General features: G+C 40.0%; 1 protein-coding gene across 1 annotated transcript in view; it reads right to left on the bottom strand.

Moving 5' to 3' along the window:
• Window positions 1-6,095: 6,095 nt before the first annotated feature.
• Window positions 6,096-23,132, bottom strand: part of myo1d (myosin 1D) — a 148,093-nt gene continuing 131,056 nt past the window's right edge. The window contains exon 22 of the mRNA XM_084740389.1: window positions 6,096-6,519. Coding sequence (XP_084596515.1) covers window positions 6,363-6,519 — 157 coding nt within the window. The 3' untranslated portion in view covers window positions 6,096-6,362. The remainder of the gene's footprint in view (window positions 6,520-23,132) is intronic.

The following is a 23,132-nucleotide window of genomic DNA, read 5'->3' as shown; positions in this document are numbered from 1 at the left end:
TTATGGTATGTAATCACAAATATGCAAAATATAAACTTAATATAAAATTAGGCACATACTGGATGAAGGGTGACTACATAGAGATTTTGCACAAAGCCACAGAATATGGAATAAATTATGGAAAAGATTTGTTACCCTTTGGCTAACACGGAGACAGAGTCCTGTGTCTGGAACAAAAACACTGAAAACTAAATGTAGAGAGGAGTAAAGCGAAGAACACAATGGCACGAGTCTCCTAGTGTTAACATTCATGTCTGACATTCTTTTATGCCCATTTACAAAGGGGGGTAATTAGGAAAAGCCTGTGATTTTTACACTTGCGGCAAAGCTGATAATCAACATAATGGAAAAGTAATCTTGGTTGATTGGGTTTGCACACAACAAACAAATCATTGAGGGATAAATCTTGTGATTTTTAATATTTCTGTTATTGTCAACAAATCCCATTAAAAGACCAAAATACACAGTGAACTTATCTTTCTAACAAGAATTGTGTTTCCAAAGCCCGATATTTCTTCTTCCTCTGTGCAACAGAGCTCCATTATTGTCCAAAACACACCAGTGTACACACACACACTGTAGGTATTTTGACTCAATCCTGCATAAACCATCCTGCTGCTGGAAATACTCACTATTGCACCAAATGTTTACTAATCCGCAGCTGAAAATAGTCCCTCACAAATGTAGTATTTCTCCCAGTTTGAGTAATATTTGCAAACAACTACAGTGCCCATCTGTTTTAGAAAACAACTTCGACTTTTACAGCCCATTCACACTTCTAATGCATCAAATATGGCGGCTTGGTCAGTTCCACTATGCTTCAAACTATGATGCTGTTGGTATCTATCTAGCATCATCTCTGAAGGCGCCATTCTAACATTATGTTTTGACGTGTTTTTGAGTGAGAAAGTCTACATATGGTGGAGGCAATTTTTTTCCCCCCAGGATGGAGAAGTCATGTCCTGCCCTATTCTGCCTGTGATTGGCTTACACTGATATTCTTTCCCTAACCCTACCTAATCACACTCCTCATGCCTAAATCTACCCAAACCAAATGAACCAAACAAATGAAGGCAGTGAGTGCTAGCCAATCAGAGTCAAGAGTAGAATGGGTTGTGACTTCGTCATCCTAGGGGGAAAAAATGCTATGAAGGAGGTGGTTGGGTGGATGAATGGGTGAAACAAACACAGGACTTTTACTGAGGGGACAGTGGTTCATGTCCTGTGTGAAACGAAAGTCAACGTTGACTTCTTTTTATGTAACATACAGTCACATTATGCACGTTTTGGATGCTTGTAAACTTAAGTAACTAACATACTTATTTTTGCTAATTTGTTGTTGGTGAAGTTGCAAAAACATAATAAATCCAAATAGAATTCCACATGTTATCCAGGTACTCAGCTCATTGCAAGATGTTTAAAATCACAGTAGTATGTGACTAAAGTTTCTTGATAATATTGTGTTGTTGACCAAGCTGCCATATTTGACGAGAACGTGTTGAGATTTTCATCTTCAGTAGGAACCAGTTGGCTCAATGTTGCATGCTACAGATCTGGGAAGTCAGAAAATCTTCAGGGACAGGCTGACATGTTTTTCTTGGTATTTTTGTGGAATTTGTTAACAATATTAAAGATGTAGACTGCCACTGTCCTTTAAAAGGCCTTGTTTCCACAGTATTTACATGTCTGGTTAATGTAGTTTTTTTTGCTGCATGATGATTCTTTTGTTTGATACAATGTTCATGTTGCTGGTGTAGTTTCCCTTTTTATTTCCACGCCTCCTGGGCACAGGACGGCTGAGAGAAAAAAAAAAAAAAAACAACAGAAAGATAGGAAAACCTTCACTGCCCTGCAGGATGGTAGAGTCGGCCCAACTGGGCGAGGAGCGAAGTGATTTGACAGAGGAAGGAGTGCAGGAAAAGGAGGGAGAGATGGCTGGAGAGAGGAAAAGAAAGCAGAGGGAGTAGAAGAAGAAGAAGAAGAAGCGAAGTGAAGCTTTGTTCACCAACCCCCTTTTGCCTTAAGAAAGCAGAGAGAGAGAAGCGCTGAAGTGAGAAGTGACACGGAGTCCATCCTAATGATGAGCGGTGAATAGCAGAGCAGAGAGGAGGAGAGGCCCTGTGGGAGATTACCAGGCTGAAGGATACGGGGAGCTGCAGTGTTACAGTCCACACACACACACACACACACACACACACACACACACACACACACACACACACTCATCCTGCGCCTGAGCTCCTTTGAAAACCGTCTATTAAAGCAACCCATGTCACTTCCTTAATCCACACTATGAATGCACCAGTTTCCCCAAACAACTCTTTTTCTTTTTCTGCATCAAAGTGTCTCATCGAGCAACAGGACAAGGTCAAAGCTGCGAGGTAGAATGGAGATTTGCTCCTTCAAAGGACAGGGGGCACCGGCAAACTAATTAAGATAAACGACTTGTGCTCAGACAGGCACAATTAGAGGACCGTGCTGCTGTGGCTAGCTAAGTTTTCCTTCTCATTGAAGTATAAAGTGGAGAGAAGTGGCTCTGCCTCCTCAACTAGGCCAGACACCGAGGGAGCTCCGATTCATAACCTTGGGCTGTCGCTCCTCAGCCCACAGTCAGTGTTCTTTACTTAGTCTTTACACAGAGACAACACAGCCAAGTCTCTGTGGGCAGATGAGAGATGATTCAATTTCTGGTTTTTCATCTGAGGAATTTGTGACATTTACAGTCACCATGACAACCTTAATACTGAACAAATTTGAGCGGCCCAGTTCCTGCAAGATGCAGGATACTAACATTTTTACCATAAACTTAACAAAAATGTCCACCTGTTTGCCCAGCTTGTTTGTTCATCACTTGTCCATGTTGGCTTCAAAGTAGGTCAAAATTAATTCTTAACAAGCTGAGAAAACATCAGCAACAATCTCACCACAAGGTCCATTTAGGAGCTTTTCTGGAAATGTTTACGTTCTCATATTTTCTGAGTACTTTAAGAATCAACGTCTCAGCCTGGATGGAAGAGAAAATTGAACTTGCTGCTATCAGTAGATTTGCTCGTGAGGATGACGTAAATCTTTGTGATTTTTTTGAGTATCGTGAACGTAATACGTTTATTCGTTTACTTTTTCCTTATTTTGCTTGTTTGGTTTGTGCTCTTGTTTTCTAAGATGTCTTGCCTTTTATCTACATCGCCCACTGATGTGCAGGCTATAAAATCCACCACATTATTATAATTATTCGTTCTTTTACACTTTACCCCGTTTACCAGTTGCAATTCATCTTGAAAGTGTGACCTTGGAGGGAAGAGAGGGCCAGACTCCTAAATTGAGGAAGTTTTTGTAGCTTTTTAACTTTATATTAAATTTTATTTACATCATTATATCAATGATGGTTATGAAACAGAAGTCCATAGTATAAATCTATCTTTTCAAAATAATACTCTATTAGCTAGTGAGCTAACTAGCTTGCTAACTGATAGCTAGCTTGTGTTCTCAAATACAGTTAGCAAGCTTGCGGGTCAATTTTTTTCTACCCTCTTTTATTCTACTTTGGGCTGTCCGAGATGAGAGATGACCAACCTGAAACAAATAACAAAAAAACAAAAATTTGCGACATAACCTACCATTCAGTAGGTTTGATCATCCTACAGTCATACCCAAGTTTATTAGATCTGTGTGCTAACATGCTAGCGAGGGGTTACTGCCAACACATGACCTTATGGTGGGATTGTTTTCTCAACTGTATACAATTTGGTTGGTTATAGCAGCAAACACATCTTTCCGTGCCAAAAGAACAGATATTTACGCCTTATGCACTCAATCTGTGGATGGATATTAATATTAAACACTCAGTGTAAAGCCAGACATCTCCGTCCTCGTGAGCTTCTGTGCTGCCACAATTTTTTTTTCTCTCGCAATGGCTGGAAACAGAACATATTGTAACGTGCTAACAGTTACCAAAGAATAAAAACAGAGTGAACATTTTCAACATAGCTGGCAGCTTGTGAGAACAGTAGAAACCGAAGTGTTCAAGTACAGATGATTTGATTTGTGTGTGAAGGGCGTTTAACAGCAGATGAAAAATCAGGTCTCTTAATAAATAGTCACACAAAAAGTCATCCCCATCGTGAGACGGGGAGGTAAACTAGGCCAGCAGACTTCACACCCCTCTGTCTCCACTCTTCACTGTGGCCACTAGCCAGACTCTCAGTCTCGGAGCCAAGAAGAGGACACACATACTGTATACACACACACACACACACACACACACACACACACACACACACACACAAGCACACTCCCACAGACACACTCGCACACTCTCTTTTTTCTGTGATGAAGGGGATATTTGTCAAATGGAAGTCGTTGAGCTATTCACTCAACACAAAGACAGCAAATGAGACTATGTTCAGGGGCTGGAGTTCACACGGGATTATGCAGTACTGGCCTCTGCTGCTAAGAAAGAGCATTAAAGGGATAGTTCTGAGTATTTGAACAGGGGTTGTACGAGGCACTCAGTGTATTACCTACAGCAGATGGCAGTCGGCACGACCCCGGTTTGGAGAAGCACAAACAAGAGTACCAACACGGATGTTAAGCAACATACTGCTGCGGACAGGGTCAGCAGCAAAATGTATTTTAGACAAAATGGAAGAAAAGAAGTGTACGCTATATTTAGAATATTTTCACTGCTTTGCCTTGCTGTCAGACAGCTTTTGCTGATGGGAAACCGCTGTTATATAAGCTTTATATCGCTTTCACTCTCCATCAACCAAACTCCTTTAGGAAAAACAGTAAGTTTACTTTTCCACAACACGACAGCTGCTGGTCTACCACTGCCTGGATCTGTTAGTTTGTGTGTGTTATTGTGTGACTTCTGTGATTCTGAATTAACCTTTTAAAATGCCAAAGTCACACAATAATGCAAACAAACTAACTGATGGAGGCAGCGTTAGACCAGCATGTCCTGTGTTCTTCAAGGCAAAACTGCTGATTTTGCCAATGGAGTCTGGTTTATTCGGAGAAATCAATACTTAGAATATTTAATGGCGGTAAAATGAAGTGGCAAATTTAGTGTACACTTAAACTGATATTGATTTTCTTTAGGTCACTAGATTATTTTATTGCTGACCCTGTCCGCAGCAGCACATTGCTTAGCTTCCAACACCAGTAATAAGCTGCTTCTACTGTAGGTAAGACACTGACTATGGATAAGTAACTCATATAACCCCACTTCAAATATTCCAAACTATCCATTTAAATCTTAAAATTTAAAAGAATATGAACTCAACATACCTCTTGGAAAAATATATTCGCCATCTGTTATTCAGTTTTAGTTATACCGTCACTTTTTTTTATAATAAAAGCAGTATAAGTGCTGTGTTCACATACATATTTGTAATTTTATGCTGAATAAAGTATATTCTACCTTTGATATATAAGCTGTATTAGAGTATTATAAAAGTACAAACATTGCAGTAGAGAATATAAGAAGCAGGATTTAAATTAATAGATTTTAACGCCTTGCATGTAGCAGGTTTGTGATGTTCAGGATATGCTCAACACATCCTGTGACTAACAAACTAACAATGACCGAACCTCTGAATCACATTTTCTGCACTTGCTGTTCCCACATGTGATTGTAAACATTAAATGAACTAAAAGTGGACGCTTCATTTCCTTTCATTTACCATGTCGATAGGTAAGTCTTCAATTAAAGGTATTATTCCTTAGAATATAAATCACAAAAAGTGTTTTCTGTCCATTTCGGAGCAGATAATCAAGGATGAGTATCTGAAAAATCAGAGTCACACATAAAAACATCATCTTACTTCATTTTTTAGGGTTTGACTTTTGATCTGGCTCCTGCACACGGAGCTGCGGGGATTATAAATTCCTGCAAAGCCTTTGGATTTTTTTTTCCAATTATGCAACATCAGTGGTTCAGAGAACAGTTGTCGCATAATCCCCTCTCACCTTGCCGACCACCATATTCCATCTACGATAAACTAAATATTGCACAAAGCAAATCATTTGAAATTTGGATAAAAAAAAGAAATAACACCACTTTGGTGGATTATCCTGTAGTGCATTTTTAATAGCATGTTGCATGTAGGCGTATTGTACTCTTCCTCTTTATAGTAGTGTTACAGAAAAATCTACAAAACAGGTCGAATTTGGCATGGCTTTGCATTGTGAGGATCCAATTACCCCAATCCTCCTACAGAGCTGCTATATAAGTCACATTATCAGCAGCTCTGAAAAAGAAAAAACATGAGAAGTGAATCAGAAGTGAATCATCATCTCGTCCTGGTTTGATATCAGCTGTCATTGTTTTTTTTTGTTTTTTTTTTCTCGTTTGGCCCAGTTTAGTTGCCAGGAACAGCCAGGATGTAACCAGATCGGCTCTTGGTGAAGTCTGGCTGTGATTGGTTGATCTTGGGCTCCACGATGACCGTGCACTTCCTCCCGCTCATGCTGCACTGGATGGGACTGGCGATGTTGACCTGCAGCTTCCTCTTCTCACTGCGGAGAGACAATAAAAGAAGGGGGAAAGAAGAAAAAGAAAAGATTAGCAGAGTGCAGCAGGACGCCTCCCCTTTAAAGAAAAAAAAAACTTTCCTCTCTTTTCTTTTCTCCTGTCTTTCCTTCTTTTGTCCTGTCAGTACTAAAACTGTAAATGGTTGGATAAATAAAAAAAAGTGATGTAATGTCAAAACCTGTAATAAAGTAATAGAAAAAGAGAGAGAAAGAAAAGCGATACCCAGTCCTAACTGTGGGACAGTGTCACATGTAAATGCATTTCTTCCATGGTTTGTTTAAGAACTCTACAATGAGCAGGGTGGAAGGGAGGCATCAAGACAGCACCGAGTCGATTTGCAATTTTCTGCAATTTGTTTTAAGCTAAAAAGTTGTTGTTCAGGCTGTCTTAAAATTATAGAATTGAATTTGAAAAGATGAGTTGAGGTAATTTTGTCATGATTCAAGACAAACTTTTCTGGTCAAATAAAAATGCTATTAATTTAGCTGGACTCTACAAAACATGTTAAATAACCTCAAGATATTAACAGCTAATATGCTAATTGTGTTTCTTTAGAAACTTAATTTAATGAGATGACTGAACTCGCCACGGGAAATTCATTCAACTGATCATTTCAAGTCAACTTCAACATCAACCGTCAAGCTGCAGACCTCATGTTTATGAGTTCTGGAGAGTTCTGAAAATACCAGAAACAATTCTCCAGCCACAGTGTCGCCCTGTGAAATTTATCTACCTGTTTTTTTTTTACCTGTTATTCCAGTTTCATGCTAGTTAAAGTTCAAATTAATGCTGAATGTTTGCTGAATGAGTAAGTGTCTCCTTGATGTTTATAACGGTCAAATTGGGCAAAATGTGAATAGAGTTTGGCAGTGAGAGGCAGGCACTGAACTCCAAATCCAGAGTGTGTATTTTTAGAGCATTGGGCTTTTGTTTTCAGGATAACCAGCTAAACTTTACATCAACAGACAACTGACTGTTATAAACAGCTGATAAACTTACAGCATAGAACTCATCATAACTTGTTATTATCAATTTACGATATTGTGTGCATTCTGTGGCCCTGATGAGCTCCTTGTACATAAAACTAAATTAAATTATTGGACTGCTGTACTCATTTCTGCATGGGAAATTGCTATCAGTTGCTACTTTAAGTTAATTTAACTTCAATTAATAAAAACTTGGATATTTACTTTAAGTTAACGAGAAAAGATGAGTTGATTCCACTAATTTCCTGTAGGATTAACAGCATTCTTCTCTTGCCTTATTTGCATCAACAGTGTTGCTTTTTACCGTAATATTTTTCATATTCTTCATTGATCTCCATTATAACAACCTGTTCCTCTTGACTGAACTAGGCGGCACACGATCTGTCTATTTTGTGCAGAAGAAGAGTGTAATGATGCACAAATACCCCCTTTTGAGGGAATGTGCACAAAATTTGATGAAGAAAACAAAGCAAGGTGATAACTGCCATTGTGATACCCGTTATCTCTGACTGAGGTTTTATTCTAGGTTTTGTTGAGCCAGCTCAAGCGAAGAAAGCCTGACTATGTTGAGCTTGCTTTGTAGTCCAGCCCCTACCAGGAAACATTTACAGATATAATCAAAGTTGGCTCATATACTCTTATTACTGCAACCCTAATACACGAGCAGCTCGCCCCAGCGGCTTCACATTACATTCAGTCATAGTTTAATGCACAGGAATAAAATATGCAGATCCATTAGTGACCCGTGCGTGCGTGTGTGTGTGTGTGTGTGTGTGTGTGTGTGTGTGTGTGTGTGTGTGTGTGTGAGAGAGAGAGAGAGAGAGAGAGAGAGAGAGAGAGAGAGAGAGAGAGAGCAAAAAATATGAGGCCATAAATCATTCTTACTCTCACACACAGCATCATAATCTCACAAATACACCACAATAATTCCCACACACACTTTTATATGCACAGTCATACTCTCCCTCACATACACACACACACACACACACACACACACTACTGTTTGGGGCCATAAATCACACTCCCTCACACACAAACACAACTGTACTTTCGTATAAACTCACTCACGCATACTATCACACTCTGACACACATACCGTTAAAGCCTCTCCTCTCGTACTGTCACACTGAATGCTACTGTGCAGGAGAAGAAAACCGTGTATAATAGAGACCGATGGCTGATTAGACCAACACGCTGTGGAGTCTGTGAACTAACAACAATTGCTGATTGTTTGGCGTTTAGCATGAGCAGCTTGTTGCTGCAGGAAACTTAAATTTCATCTTTTAACAGCTTGTGAGTGTTGGCAGAGATGCCACACTTCTCCATTTGGATTCAGGCATGACAAACCACGTGAAATATGTGGTTATTAATCTGTGTTGTTCACAATACTGTTTGTCCAAGTGGTGTTTTGTTTATGTGCCACACAGAGACATCGATTCAAGTGGGCTGCAACTAATGATTAGTCTTCTAGTTGATTAATTGGTTGATTACTTTCGTGGTTAATCGATTAACAGTTGTTTTTTTTAAAATGTCATATAACAGTGAAAAATGTCAGTCGGTGTTTCCTAAAGACAAAGATGATGTCCTCAAATGTCTAGTTTTACTCACAAACCAAAGATATCAGTTTAGTGTCGTAGAGGAGGAATGAAACCAAAAAAATATTCACATTCAAGAGGCTGAAATCAGAGAATTTCGACCTAGTCTTTGTCTTAAAAAATGAGTTAAATCGGTTAGTTGTTGCAGTCTGTTCTGGGTCTAATCAGGTCAAAGGAAGTGGAACCACCTGCATAGGTGGACCATTGTTTGAAAATGTTGACAGATTGATACAACATCTGCAGCCTAATTTAACTTTTGCACACATCATATTTTCCAGATATCAGAGATTCTGCTGTAGAAGTTTAAGCTTACATTTTTGAATGGCTGAACTCGTTTCACTACAGAAGAATCTGCACCGCAGAGTTCAGATGACATTTTCCCAGATTAACCACAGAAACTGCTACTTGTAAAACTCAGAATGTTATCAGGCACGTACCATTTATTTATAAATACATTTGCATGTATACTGAGTGGTAATTGTGTTGAGATGAATGATTGAAGGTCAAAGGTTTCACAAACATTTTTTTTGTTCTCACTGCTCCACATGGAACCTTGCTTTTTCTTTGAGGCAATATTCCAACACCATCCAGTGGAGAGGCTCTTCAGCTTTGAAAAACTTCTCCTGAGTAATAAAAGAGTAAAACAATTGGTTTGGTGAGTCTATGTTAGCATGTGTTTTGAGAAGCTAAGTTGCTCAACATCCTCCTGGATCTCCGTTCTTCTACATATATTTACATATGTTTTATAATTTAACAGATCAGAGGGTTTGTCATCAAATGGTGATGACTTTGATTTTGTGGCCTGTCCTCTTCCAGGTCCCTGTAGTTAACAGGATGTTGTGCGGTCCTTCTAGATCTACATTCTTTGCATATATTTAATAATTTTATGTATCAGATATTTCACCATCAAATATTTGCTGTTCTGTTCTGAACATGTGTCCGTCCGTCCCAGGAGGGATCCCTCCCTGTGGCTTGTTCCTTTTTTTCCCTTACTTTTTCATGTGTCTATAGGACAGGGTTTGTTGCATACTGTGCAGATTGTAAAACCTGCTGAGGCAAATTGTGATTTGTGATATTGGGCTATAAAATTTGACTTGACTTGAGTCCATGTTTTACTGTCTTCAGCTGTGCAACATGCTTCTGTCCACTTCACTGTCAGATCATCAGGACAAAAGTGTTTTTAATTTTTGGTGATGCAAAAGTAGTCTAATGAGTTGCTTTTCTCAGTAGGTAATGTAACGTAAAAAGTTATTTTCTAATGGAAAGAATCTTGTAATGTAATGAGTTGCTTTTAAGAAGAATCCTACCCAACACTGCTCATGATCCACTGGAGAGAGAAGCTAGCTGTTAGCTGTTCAGCCCAGTCTTTTTGATGAGATAAGCTAACTGGCTGCAGCTTCATATTTACCTTCTGATCCAACTCTCAGCAAAAACCCAATAAACTTTTCTTTTAAAAAAGGCAGAAATTAAATTGAACAGGAAGGTCGTGTAGCTTAAATGTTTAGTTCCTCATTGTTTTGCAGACTTACTGAAAACAAGGTACGTAACAGCTCAGCTGCACAGATAGAAACATTTAAATAAAGCCCTGATGAGCTGTCTTACATTTACATCATGAGCGAGGATAATGTGGGAGTACAGTTGTATTGTAGAGTGATTCTGTGTATAACAGTGTATGATTGTGCAAGTCAGAGGGTATAGGAGTGTGTGTGGGAGAGAATAAGAGCGTATGTGCAGGATTATGCTGCTGCAAGTCCTGAATTCCTCTCATACAGGAGAGATGGTGTGTATGTGTGCATGTTTGAGCACACAGATTGAGAAAATTAAGATGAATAACAGAAAGAAATCGAGCAGGAGTCCTGTTGAAGTAATGATCCATATGGCGTTGCTGGGCTGGGGCAGCAGCAGCAGTGGACTGGCTTTTAGTGCCTGTCACATCTAGTTAGAGCCTTTCTGGGTGAACGGGCGCTGTGGCTCGTTTGCTCTTAAACACGATCGATGACGGGAATCAAAGAGGGAGAAGAAAAAGAGCGAGGGGGGGGTGTGTGATGTGATGTAAATGTGAGAAGATGATGGTGTGGTAATTGTTCTGTTGAGAGGTGAGAGGTGAGAGGAAGACGTAACGTGAATGTAACAGGGCTCAGAGAGGATGGGGGGGGGGTGGGGGGTGGCAGGAGGCTAAAAAGCTTGATAAACACACATTCATCTCTGTCTCTTCAGTCAAGTGCTCGTCGTGACACACTTTCTCACTGGCACAGTTACCGATTATGGCCGCCCGTGTGTTGTTCATAAACAAATCCATTAACAGCAATTACTGCTGCATTCACACAAAGCCACCAATCTGGGTCCCTCTGATCTAAACTTAGGAAATGAGTCGAGGACCTGATGACACCGACTGTTGCGCAACAACAATAAGTCATAAACAACAAGCAAAAGGCTTCTGCTTGCCCACGCTGCACTCCTCTGCAGAGCGAGAGCCTCGGCTTATGCAGAGAGGAGAAGCTCAGGCTAGCACTGATGCCGGTTTCCATGGCAACCCCCATGAACTGAACTCCCCCATCTGTCATGGCTGCCAGCCAGCCAATGGTTCTGTGTGTTGTGTGTGTGTGCTTGTGTTGTGATATGTCTCTTTCTCGGTCCGTCTCTCATCCCGTTTACTTCTCCATCTCTCTGAAATGCCAGGGGGGGGAAGCTGCGCTCTGCTCCTCGTGAAGGGCAAACAGGGTTAGACTCACATTCACAGAAATATACCCACACGTGTACACACACACACAAACACAAAATATACTCAACAAAAATATGAACGCAACACTTTTGTTTTTGCTCCAATTTTTCACGAGTCGAAGTAAAAGATCTCAGGCTTCTTTTGTGCACACAAAAGGTTTATTTCTGTCAAATTTTGTTCACAAATTTGTTAAAATCTGTGGAGTAGTGAATGCTTACTCTTACAGGCAACCTCCTTATTTTCTCCTGGAGCCACAATTCTCCATTTTTCTTCTGATTTATGACAAATTTCACACCTTTTTCCCTTGTGTGCACAACAATATATTTGCACATGATGTTCTGGGAAGAAGAAGTCACATAGAAAACCATTTTTAAAATATTTATTTTCTGTATTATTTTAATCTAAGGCTAAATTTTGTCATCTCACTGTCTTTTCTAGCTATTAAGCATCAGTGAGAGATCATCCAAAGGCATGTTTGCAAAAAATGTGTATTTATGATTTTGTTATTTTCATTCATCAAAAGATCACAGAATACAGGAAACTAAGCTGAAGTATTTTCAACAGCATTTAAACCTTGCACAGTCTTAGCATTCTTTGCACTATCCAGTGTTTTTTTGCACTATCTTGCACCATCTGTACATCTTCAGGCTGTGACCCTGACCCGTGGAACATTATAGCACCGACCAAATGTCTTTAAATGGTTGCACACTAATGCACTGCCATGCAGTCCTGTGTCCTTCACAGAGCGTACATCACTCAGACCTGTGTTTGCGTGGTTGTGGGGGGCTCAGTCCACTCGCTACGACTCTGTCCAGCTGTTAAGGCCCTCTGGGATGCAGTTAGAGACACACTGTCCAAAATTTTTAAATTGATGTAATTTTATCTCTGGCTACATGCTTGCTGGCATCCAACAATCTACTGGCATTAAGTGTACAGTTGCACAAAAACTGCAGCATCTGGATGCCTTGCACCAAACGTATGATGCTTTTGTGAACTGTTTTAGCATAAATAAATGGTTGGTAGAATTTCTGACAGGGACGGGTCAGCTTATGGGCCTCGCAACATCAAACCCTCTTCTCTTGTAACCTAACAAGGCCATTGCTGGTCACATAATACCCATTCCTAGTCTCAACCATCTTGTTTGCTTCTGCATAGTACTGATGAATTATATGAAGCGAAAATTTTACACAGAAATAAATAAATTAACCAAAGTATATTTATGTGTACAAACAAATCATAATCATAATTTTGTCTCTGTAATAACCACTTCCTTCTATTGCTTTGTCATTCTTGTGTGTCTGTTAACTGTCAAAAAAGTCTGATAACGTTTAAATTAAAAAAATTAGCCATTTGTAGGCTATGTATGTTATGTAGTTTTGTTAGATTTTGAATTTTTATGGTCTTAGTTGGTTCTGTGTGGTCTCCTTTGTTGTTCTATGTGGCACCTTGGTTCCTCATGAACATAGTTTGGTTCCTATATACCAGCTGTGTATGAGTGAAATGACAAATTGAGACACAGTCTACTTCTCCTTGTCCAAGATAATCCACCCACCTGACAGGTGTAGCATGCAGAGATGCTGATTAAACAGCGTAATTATTTCACAGGTGTACATTTGACTGGTCACAATTAGAGCTGCAGCTAACAGTTAGATTAATCTCTAATAGCTGTTTAGTCTATAAAATGTTACAAAACTGAAAAATGTCAATCAGTCAAAGGTGAAGTCCTCAAATGTCTTGTTTTGTCTACAACCTTAAGATATCCAGGTTAAGCAATTAATCATTGCAGCTTTAGTCACAATAAAAGGCCACACTATATGTTTATTAGGAACTGAACTATGGCTATTTCACATAGGACTATAGATAATAATTTTTGGATGGATTATCTCAGCAAAGGAGAAGAGCTCACAAAACATTTTGTGTGCACAGGAATCTGATATTTTTTAGTTCAACTCGTGAAAAATTGAAGCAAAAACATAAATGTGTTTATATTTATGTTGAGTGAATAACACACTGTGACAAAGCTGCCATTAGGTGAACCAAACAGGTCTTTGACACCTTCCTGATCCGATCCAAAGCTTTGCCTCTGAATAGACACTCTGGCATTCCGATAAAAAACAATATAACACTTCATCTGTGAATAGAAAAACATGATCAGTTGAGTCTTAAGGTCACTGGCTGGCCTTTCCCATCAGGCGCTGGCCTGAGCCAGTCACAGCCCCGAGGGCAGACTTAGTCCTTCACTGGATGGCCTCTCCGACTGGAAAATCAATTCTTTCCCTTTCCCTACCCCCCTCCCGTTCCCTTTGTGTGCATTTGCCCTTCATGCCATGTGAGTCCAGGCTCACTTGCTCCCAAAAGTACCTCCTCTTTCTTCGGAGGGTTGGAGGATAGGAGGAGGAGGGAAACAGAAATAGGAACAGAAATAGAAGTAAAAAGTTGAGGACAAATTTTTGGTTGTTCAAGGATGAGTTTAAGGGTGGTGAAAAGAGGAAAAGGATGGCGTGTAGAAGATAATTTCTGGGAGAGAAAATGCATAAAGTAGAAAAAGTCTGGGTGCTGAAAGGTATCAGAGTGCTGCAAAATGAGAACAGGGGAAGAGGAGTGGGAGAGGACGATCCAGGCTATTTTCAGGTCGAGGAGCCAGGATTACCTCCAGTCTGTGAAGCCATCCAGTCCCACTTCTGAGTCATCCCTCTAATAGTGTACCTGGCTCTCCCCCAAGCTCTGTGCTGCTGAAAAATATATGAGCGCTGCAGGTGGGGAAGAGGGGAGGGAGGGGAGGGAGGGGAGGAGGCGCACTCTGCAAAGCTGACTTGCTATAAAAGACTCAGGACTTTGAGGAGGTGATCAAAGTTGGATCTTTCCCTCACTCCTAACTATGATGACAGAGCCATTTTAGAATGGAAAAAAAAAAATCAGAGCACATTACGGCAGCTAGTGAAGGAGCTAAAACGCTGACAGTGAAGAATCGCCTTTCCAAACGACGGATTTCAAACTAACTCATCCAGCTCTTATAAAATCAGTTAACTCACCGAGCCGTTATTGAAGCTTGAAGATATCTAAAACAGAAAATCTGCAGTATACTCTGAAGGATATAAATTTAATTTTTCCTATTTTGCGCTTCAAATGAGCATTAAAAAAGCACTTCAGTTTCCAACCCTCTCTGTTTTATAATTAGAGAAGTAATTTCTATTCTTGGCATAATCCTATTTAATCAATTCTCAAGGAGACGGTAATGTAGGAGGCAAATATTTGCATCAGTGGGGAAGGAAGATACTTAGTTACTGAGCATGGAAAATGATAGAGACAGAGTGAGAAAATATGAGACCTGGGATTATGAATAGTGCACACTCTGTGCCAAGAATCTGCTCCTGCAGATTTGCTCCTGCCCCTCAGAAAGGGGCAGGGACGAAAAACATACAGGGATCTATTGATTATTAACTATTAACCATGAAGAGGCCAACATGTGATACTGCATTGTGTTTTCTCCACTAGAAGGGCACCCTGGATGACTCTTTTCATGTTTATCCACTGGAAGGTCACCACAGAGAGCACTTTATCATATCTTATCCACTAGAAAGGCACCCAGGAGGGCAGTTTATGATGTTTTATCCACTGGTAGGGCACCTCAGAGGGCACTTTATCATGTTTTATTGACTCGAAGGTCAACCTAAAGGGCACTTACTCATGTTTTATACAATGGAAGGGCACCTTAGATAGCACTTTTATCAGGTTTTGTCCACTGGAGGGTCACTCTACTGGGGACTACATCATGTTTTATCTACCACAGGGGCATCCAAGAGGGCACTTGTGCAACGTTTCTCTTCAAACACAGGGGCACAAGGTGCATGTTCAAGCTTTTCTAGCATCTTGCCGCTGTGGTAAATGATCAGATTTTACTCTGGTAACAAAAATTATGTTTCATAACTGCAATTTACAGAATGGTGACAAGTTAAAGGAAAACACAAGTTTCATGTTTCAAAAATGTGTCACTAGGTTTAGCATCCTATACAACCTGGCTGAGCTAATATAACACAGGAGTCCCACAGGGCTGCGTGCTCAGCCTCCTCCTTCTCTCGCTGTACATTCATGACTGCAGCCCCCGACACGGAGAGAACTCTATCGTATCATCGCAAGAAAAAATCCTGTGCCATGTTCTTCTTAACTTCTACAGAGCTGCAACTAGACCTGACTAGAAACATCACAAACTGGCATCGTGGCATGTGCATGGTCCAGGACAGGAAAACTGCTGTTTTCCTGCTGTTCATTAAAACTGCCCAGAACATCTCTGGTACCCACCGACTGAGCACTGGGGAGGAGAGCTGGGGAGAGCTACTTTTATTTATCTCCACAATCAATTCCAGTCAATCAATCAATCAAAGAAGGAGCTACAACAAAATCTCATTGTACAACCTTGTCAGAAACGACAAATAAATCATCTTCTATCTTTCTGTAAAACAATCATGGAAACAATCAGTAGACAATAACTTTGATTTCAATAAAATCCTTTTTATTTTTACTTTAATTCTTCATTCTCAAGCCAGCGCTCATTGAAATGACAACCACCTGCCATGTTGTCGTCTGTTAGCCTCCCACTCACTGTTCCATCAGAGGCCACACATCAACACAGAGTGACAGATCACACTAAGTGCAGCCTCATGTGCAGAGTGACGAGTGGGGCTCGAGCCAAGTCCTTTTCATTTTGTGTGAAAGGCAAAAGCAATTAGGCTCTCTGACTTATTTTATTTATTTATCTAATAAGATATGAGAGTAATGCAACTGCAACTCATGCACTTCATCCAAAAACCTTGAAAGCATTGCATTAAAAGTGTTTTCAAGGATTTCCACCGCCTTCCAATCTGAAGGAACAGACTGCAGATTCACAAGCAAAACATCTAGATGCACGTGCACACCAACACCTATGTTCCAGCAGGTCGATGCAGGAGGTGAACTCACACTGTTGATCTGACAGAGTCTCAGCGCTGATCTTGCACAGCCCTGACCGAGTGATGCCACTTTCTTTTCTTTCTTTCTTTTTTTTAAAAAAAAAGAAACTACAGCCTCCTCACATCAATATTTCAGTTTGTGAGACCACACTGAGATCAAGACAGAAAATGTGAGGGGTGAAGAGAAAGCATGCACACATGAATGTGTTCTCCTGACGGTGCGTGTATGTGTGAAGGTCAGGCACCATGGGGCAGGACCGCGCACTGCAGACAGAACCACGCTGCCTTTATTACTGATGGAGAGCCAGGTTTTTTTTGTTGTTGTTGTTTTTTTTCCAGACTGCTTGTGCACAGCAGGGTCAGACATAATACATACATGCATCATTAGTATGGAGATTTAAAAGATGGGTTTGCTGCAAACCAGACAGTAAGAGAGCAAGAGCATTATAATATTTATACATTATAGGAAACCTCCCAGCAGGTTGAATTGTGTTTAACTTTAATTCAGTTTTTATGCATCTACTCTGTATGAGATTATGTGGCTACAATGCTTTTTTAACACTTTTTTTTTTTAATTGTTGCCTTTATTCCAAGGTCGATAGTAGAATCACAAATGAAACAGGTTAGAGTGAGGGCAAAAAAGCAAGATGTGAACTGGGGATGTTGCAGTTACTTAGTATGCAATTTAAATTACTATTACACGGATCTCGTTACGTACATATAATTAAAGCTGCTACAAGGAAATCTGCATTGTACACGTGTACCCGGTGGTTGTCTGCATTGTGTTGTGATGAAGAGGACCAAACCATGGATATCTTTGGAGGCGATCTCTGTTTATTTGTGACAGCTGAGGTAAAAACAAAATCCTCAGTCATTTACGACCATGTAATTTAAGCCCATACACAAATTAAGTGGTGCAGGAATATGTAAGCATATTATACAATAAATTTAGGCTGAAAAAATAAACTTACAAACATAGATTAACAGCGCTAAAACATGGAAATTACTACGAGAATGATGTCGCTCACCTCTCCCATGGAGTACAACAGTAAAAGGGGAGAGGTAAGGCGGGAGATACCACTTTATAGGAGGGAGGGGGCCCCAAAAAGTGAATGTAGGGGTACAGAAATGTTTCACCAAATGTTCCACATATTAACTATTGACTACACATAATACTGCTGTATGATTGACACTGTTACACACACATTGACAAAATGTTCTAACTAACTACAGCTGTGAAATAAATGTGTGGGTAAAAGTAGCGAGTATAGAGTAGCATAAAACGGAAATACTAAAGAAACATACAAGTACCTTGAAACTGCACTTTAGTCCAGTATTTGAGTAAATGTACTTAGTTATATTCCACCATGTTTCTCTATCCTCCTGTATTCTCCTTTTGTATATTTCTCTCTTCCTTCGCAGCCACCCACTTAATTACATGGATTTGCATTTAACACCAGACCTGACACAGCATCTCTCTTCCTCACACTGTCACACCCTTTCTCTGTCTCACATGGCTGCATCACACGTCTCACGTGCTCCTGTGTGCTACACCGGAGAGGAAACGGAAAGATGCACACATGAAGGAGCACAAACACACAACACAGACACACCTCCGGCATCGGACTGAAACCGAATCTAAACAGGCTTTCGACGGGACGAACAATTGTTGTCCCGGACGATCATAACAAAGAGAGAATCTGATATGAGGCGGCTTCACTCGTCTGGCTGGATGAAACTGTAACAGCTCCATCTGCCCCAGTTTAAAGTGGCTGGGGTTTGGACTGGTTCAAAGTGTGAAAACTGCCTAAGAGGCTTTCTGAGTGCAGTTCTTTAATTAGCATCACTGTGCCCAAGTTCTACAGTTCTGCTTGTACTGCAGCTGCAGATGTGGTGTATGAATAATAGAGAAAATGCAGAGGCAGAGGCAGAACTCAGGCAGTATTGATGGCATGGTGGGCGTGTTGATGATACAGATGCTTCAGCTCAGTGTTAAAAGAAGGTCGGAGGGGGATCTCAAGAGTTCAGACACTAGATTCAGTAAAACGCAGGGCTAACAAGTCAGTTTGAACTATAGACTACGGATGTAACAACACAAAAAACTCAAGATAAGACACACAATTAGGGCTGAGTATCATCCAAAAATGTTTGATTCCAGTTCAGGTATCGATTGGCATCCATACCAGCTCTTTTTTTCACTTCACAAACAAAGTTAATGCAACTTTATAAAAGTAATGTTAACTTCACGATCCAATCAGTTTTTAAGGCCAGATTATTGGATTTTAGACTTTTAAAGTCTTTTTAAAGACCTGCAGAAATCCTGAACTGTTTCGATTATATACAGTATATACAACTGCAAAATAAACACAATGCAGAGGTCAGCAGCAGTCTATAAAATTAAATAAAAATGATAAAATAAAATAATTAACTATGCAATATAACAGCAGACATTGCCACAGTCCAGTATGATATTTATTCCAGAGAAATTCTCTTCTCTTCTAGGTTGACAAAAGGCATTTTATTCAGTGCTGAAGAGCATGACAACACAACTGCAAACGAGAGAGAACAAAATGTTTGGAGGCGAAGAAAAACCCTAAAGACCAGATCAAATTCAGCACAGAAAACCTGCTGCAACAACCGTCTTTCGGCATCAAATTATACCACAAGGCAGCCTCTGCTCGCAGCGGTTACTGAGCTGTGAAAGTACAGCAAATAAGGGTACGGATATCTCCTTTTAAGTCTAATTGTGTGTTCCTTTTCTCAGCTGTTATCTTTTCTTCTCACACAAGCAAAAGCTTTCTTTTTTTCTTGTAACAAATTTACAAAAAAGAAGTACAATTTCACTTCCAAGTTGACTGAATGTGTCTTATTCAGAGTTACAGATTGTGACAAGACAGCAGCAAACTACAGAGAATAAAATGTTTAGAGGCAAAGAAAAAACCCTAAAGACAGGGAAAAGAAAACCATCTTCGAGAACCATCTTTCAGCAGGTTTAGTGCATCAAATTATACCATAATTCAGTGTTTACTAAGTTTGAAAGTACAATTGTGCTGCAGAAAAAAAGAGCTGTATTTATTTTTTCCCCTCTTCTTACAACTTATTTCCAAAAAAATGTACAATTTTCATATTTCACTTCTAGTTTGACAAAATGCATCTCATTCAGAGTTGTCAGTTGTGACAATGCAGCTGCAAACTACAGAGAACAAAAACCTAAAGACCAGATCAAATGCAGCACAAAAAACCTTCTCCAACAACAGTCTTGGGTTATTTCAGCATCAAACTACAGTATAATTCAGCCTTTTCTTGCAGTATTTATTTAGCTGTGAAAGTACAGCAAACATGGGTTTGGATATCTCCTTTTATAACTAATTGTGTGTTCCCTTTCTCGGCTGTTATCTATTTTCTTGTACCAGAAAAAAAACAAAAACAGATGTACTTATTCAAAATTTCCGCTCAATTTTTTTCTAAATTTTTTTCTAATTTACATAATTTGGATATCGGATTTTGGATTTCTGAGCCATTTTCAGGTGGGGGTTGGTATTCGATATTTCCTGTCAGGTTGATGTGGATAGAATGCTGATGGTTGTGCTAAATAGGATGAGGTGTGAGCGGAGCGTGTGCGGCTACTCCTTGTTCTTTGCGACTGGACCAATCTTAGAACAGGGGAGATTTACAACAGCCAATCACGACATCGATGGAAGGCATCTCATTCAGAGTTGTACATCGTGACAAGACAGCTACGAACTACAGAGGATAAAATGTTCAGAGGCAAAGAAAAACCCTAAAGACCACATCAAATGCTGCACAGATCAGAATCCTTCTTCAAGAACTGTCTTTCAGTGGATTTAGTGCATCAAATTCTAGCATAATTCAGCCTTTTCTTGCAGTATTTACTAAGCTGTGAAAATACAGCAAATATGGGTATGGATATCTCCTTTCATGTCTAATTGTGCATTCCCTTTCTCAGCTCTTATCTTCTTCTCGCCACAAAAAAAAAAGGAGCTGTACTCACAACGGGAGAGATTACTAAAAGTAGGTCATTTAAAAACAGGGTGGAAACGCTCTAACAGCAAAAATGGCCTTGATTAAAATGGAGGGGAAAAGAAAAACAAAGAGTGCAAGAGAGAAAAAAGAAAGGTCAATCATTAGTGTACATGGAGACGTGGAGTTCAGAGGTGGAGTTGCCAAAGCGAGGCTCGCATCAAAGATGCAGCTGAGCGTCAGTGCTGCCGCTGCAGGCCTCTGCACGAGACAAAGAGAAGGGTCAGGAGATATGGAGAAGAAGTGGGCACTGGATGACACTACGTGTTCATCACACTCTCAGAGACGAGAGAAGTCGTCTCATGAGATGCATTCGACTTTGCAAATATTATGAGAACTAATCTCCCAAACTCCCACGAGGCCCCATTTGAAGCTGGATCATACATGAACAGTAAACACAAACTGTAAAGACCTCTGCTTGTTAATATGCTAAGCTAGTATTCCTGCCTCTTTACGCACAGTAAGCAAGATCTGGGGTGCTGCAGGGGTGGAACAGCAGCGCTGACTATCAAGGACCCTCGAGGTGTCTTGAATAAAATGCCTTTTATGATCCTCCGGTTTGAAATTCTAAATATTTTATATATTTTTTTTCCCACTTGTCTAGTTTTGATTGAAATCTCTCAAACTGAAGACAAATATTCTGCAGCTGCTGCGTTTTCTGATGAAAACTGTAACAAGCAGCAGCTCAGTTTGTCTCAGTTTTTTTTATCCGCTCTCCACCCAAGATACAAAGATATTAAATGAATTCTGAACAGAAGATTACTGATGTGAAAAACTGGCCGTGGCAGCTTGTTACATCAGGTGAACGTCCCAAACCTATGATTTTAATTAGGAGTAATTATCCTGTACATGAATGCGTGCATGATAATGGATATTCTTGCTACATGTAGATTCCAGACATTTCATATTTTGTAAGTTGAGGAACTTGCAGCATCTTTACTATTTTGCAGTTTGAAAAGAGTCTCGTCTTACTAAGAATATATGGTGAATTGTATCTACTAAGAAATCTGCACAGGGTAGAGGGAAAGCACAGCGCTACACGTCTCGCCTGCCTGGTTTATAAATCCAGGCTAACTTAAGCATTGGATTGAGCTGAGTTTGTGAACTATATGGTGCACACATATCGTAGCCCCATCTGACTGCTGACATTTCGCCATGCATTATGTTTACTGGAGAGTTTTTAATTTTGTGTCACAGAGCGTGGGGAATCAAATCAAAACTTCTGGCGACTTCATCACACACACCTGTTATCTCATTGGTTGTACTCTGAAAGGTCACAGTGGTGATTTCAAGCGATGCGTCAGGCCAGGGGTAGTGCATGAGGTTAGCTGAGCAATCGCTGCTGAGTGATCATCTGGAGATTTCTAAATGTACTTCTAAGTGTAAAGTAGTTGCTTGAACAGCAGCAAGAACAGCTGCTAACAAAACCTACACTCCCTACTAAAAGCTCTGCTCCCATTCTCCTCGGTGTCCCTCCTCAACAAGAAGACTTTTGATTGGGTCTTTAGTCGTTTCCACCCATGTTTAGCAAACAAAAGCTGTGAAACTGTCCTGAAGAAGTACAACTAGGTGCTGGAAAATGTAAGAGGGTAATAATGTTCCCTGAAATGCCCCCATACTGAAGAGCTTACAGTAAAAAAGATGTTTCAATCATTCCTGTCCTCCTTGTATCTGCACCGGCTCCGTGCAGCCAGGCTCACTCAGCTGTGTCCCACTGTGTCTCACAGGCATTATTATTTTTTTCAACAGTTTCAACATGAGCTTGACGTGCAATAAACAGGCTCTGAAAAAATATATTTATTTACATTTTATGAAGCAGTGTGCTGCTCTTTGCTCCGGTTTGCAGTGTAGGTTAAAATATTGTAGACCACCCATGTTTCCCATCATGCCTTGTGCTTGTAATGTGTCTGTTAAGAACATGGTGGTTTAAGTAGTTACTTGTCATTTTTATATTTTATAGTTTTGACCATTAGTGAGGTGACTGTTCTTGACACCAGCTGTATTTTGGTACAGTTTTGTGTCCTTTATCAGTCTTGTATCCATGGTAACGTATTATGTGACGTAGTAAAAGCAATAAAATTACAGAAATATATCATAAGACACACGTTACATTAGTTTGTTACTGCTAAAGGTCTATATATAAAGACAGAAAACAGTTTTTCTGGCTTTCAGCTGAGAGCCTGAATGTTTGAGACTTCCAGCTGAGTGTGAAACCAGTGTGATAAAATAATTTATTGCTATTGTTCTTTGAAGCTTTTCAGATGTTTTTGGACCTTATTTGGTCAAATTCTGATACTAAAAAGA

Source organism: Lutjanus erythropterus, chromosome 17, assembly GCF_056507025.1.
Source record: "Lutjanus erythropterus isolate fLutEry1 chromosome 17, fLutEry1.hap2, whole genome shotgun sequence".
Lineage (NCBI taxonomy): Eukaryota > Metazoa > Chordata > Actinopteri > Lutjaniformes > Lutjanidae > Lutjanus > Lutjanus erythropterus.
The sequence above is the reverse complement of the archived record's forward strand: the minus strand, read 5'-3'. Positions and strand labels throughout refer to the sequence as shown.